General features: G+C 42.4%; 1 protein-coding gene across 1 annotated transcript; it reads left to right on the top strand.

Annotated features, from left to right (window-relative positions):
- Positions 1-609: 609 nt before the first annotated feature.
- Positions 610-2,034, top strand: LOC310990770 (nuclear factor 7, brain-like; the record flags this gene model as incomplete). The annotated part of the gene is made up of 1 exon (XM_083978263.1): positions 610-2,034. The coding sequence occupies one exon, from the start codon at positions 610-612 to the stop codon at positions 2,032-2,034; it is 1,425 nt and encodes a 474-aa protein (XP_083834389.1).

The raw sequence follows: 2,034 nt of genomic DNA, 5'->3' as shown, positions 1-2,034 counted from the left end.
GCCGCTATTGGCTCAGAGTTGAAAACTGGAACCACAATTTATGATGATGACAAATGATCATTTCCAGTAGTTTGAATATGAATGTTCTTCTTCTTCTTCTTCTTCTTCTTCTTCTTCTTCTTCTTCTTCTTCTTCTTCTTCTTCTTCTTCTTCTTCTTCTTCTTCTTCTTCTTATTATTATTATTATTATTATTATTATTATTATTATTATTATTATTATTATTATTATTATTATTATCTTGATCTCTTTATAACACTGTTTTGGACAAACTGCTATTTTCATCACATTTATTTATTAAAAAATGTTTGACGAATTAAGAATGAGGAAATCATGTTATTGGTTATCAAGAGAAAAACATCTGGTTGACTTGCTGACAGCTCCATCTGCTGGAGACTCAACAACATGGCTGCATTTCCTGCCTGTGATAATTTAATCATTGACAAGAGGTAGAAGAAAACGAAAGTACATTTGTCATTGTTGATCAGCGCTGAGACGCCATTACAGGGTGTGAGATCTCTACTGGAAAACACACGTTTGGATTATTTTCAAGAGCAGAGTCAGTGACTTGGTGAGTCTCCCAGTTGAAATATAATCAAGATAATAAGGAAATGGCTGAGAGAGCTCTCTTTGAAAGTTTCCTGAGTTGCCACGTGTGTTCAGAGACTTTCAGAGATCCTGTGTCTCTGAGCTGCAACCACAGATTCTGTTCAAGCTGCCTGAAACAATTCTGGGAACAAGCTAAAAACAAAAACTGTCCCACTTGTAAAAGGAAATCTTCAAAGGATGTTCCAGAGATAGACTTTGCACTGAAGGGTTTGGCTGATTCCTTTGCTGGGAGACAGAAATCTGGATCATCAGAGACTGAAAAGCAACATGAAAAACAAACAGTGGTTTGTAGTAAACATGAAGAGGAGCCTAAATTGTTCTGTAAGGATGAAGACAGAGCTGTGTGCACCGTATGTGAGTTTTCTCTCCACCAGAGTCACAAGGTGGTTCCTGTAGAAGAAGCAGTCAGTGACCTGAAGGAGCAGCTGAAATCTGACTTAAAGTCTCTGCAGGACAAGAAGAACAAATACAAACAAGTAGAGAAAACATACAATGAAATGATTCAACACTCCAAGAAGCAGCTGTCGTCCACAGAGAGGCAGATCAGAGCAGAGTTCAACAAGCTCCACCAGCTCCTGAAAGAGGAAGAGGAGTCCAGACTGGCAGCTCTGAGGGAGGAAGAGGAGCAGAAGGGGAAGACTATGAGCAGAGAGATGAAGATGATTGAGGAGCAGATCTCCTCTCTGTCAGACAGTATCTGTGCTGTTGAAGAAGAGCTGCAGAAACACAAGGTGGCGTTCCTCAGCAGTTATAAAGCCACTCAGACCAGAGCCAGAGCCCAGTGCTCACTGTCAGATCCACAGCTGCTCTCAGGAGCTCTGATAGATGAGGCCAAACACCTGGGCAACCTGTCCTTCAGAGTCTGGGAGAAGATCAAGGAGAAGGTCCACTTCACTCCTGTCATCCTGGACCCAAACACTGCAAGTCCCTGGCTTCATCTGTCTGATGATCTGACCAGTGTGACACGTGGAGACACAAAGCAGCAGCTTCCTGACAATCCAGAGAGATGGACTAATTATACCATTCTTCTGGGCTCTGAGGGCTTCAGCTCAGGGAAACACAGCTGGGAGGTGGAGGTGGGAGATCATCCTAAATGGGATGTGGGTTTGGCTAAAGAGTCAGTTGACAGGAAGGGAAAGATATGTGTTTCACCAAAATATGGAGTCTGGTGTTTATGGCACCGTGATGAAAAATACATCAATGGTGATGGTAAAACTGTGACAGTGAAGAAGAGTCTCCAGAGGATCAGAGTCCAGCTGGACTACGACAGGGGGGAGGTGTCCTTCTACGACGCTGAAGACATGACTCACATCTACACTCACAGAGACACTTTCACTGAGAAACTCTTCCCATATTTCTGTGTTGTACAATCTGGTGATGCTAAAACCTCTGATATCAAAATGTGTCCCACTGAGATCAGTCTGTGA

The sequence above is a fragment of the Trachurus trachurus genome (genome assembly GCF_905171665.1).
Source record: "Trachurus trachurus genome assembly, chromosome: 9".
NCBI lineage: Eukaryota > Metazoa > Chordata > Actinopteri > Carangiformes > Carangidae > Trachurus > Trachurus trachurus.
The sequence above is the reverse complement of the archived record's forward strand: the minus strand, read 5'-3'. Positions and strand labels throughout refer to the sequence as shown.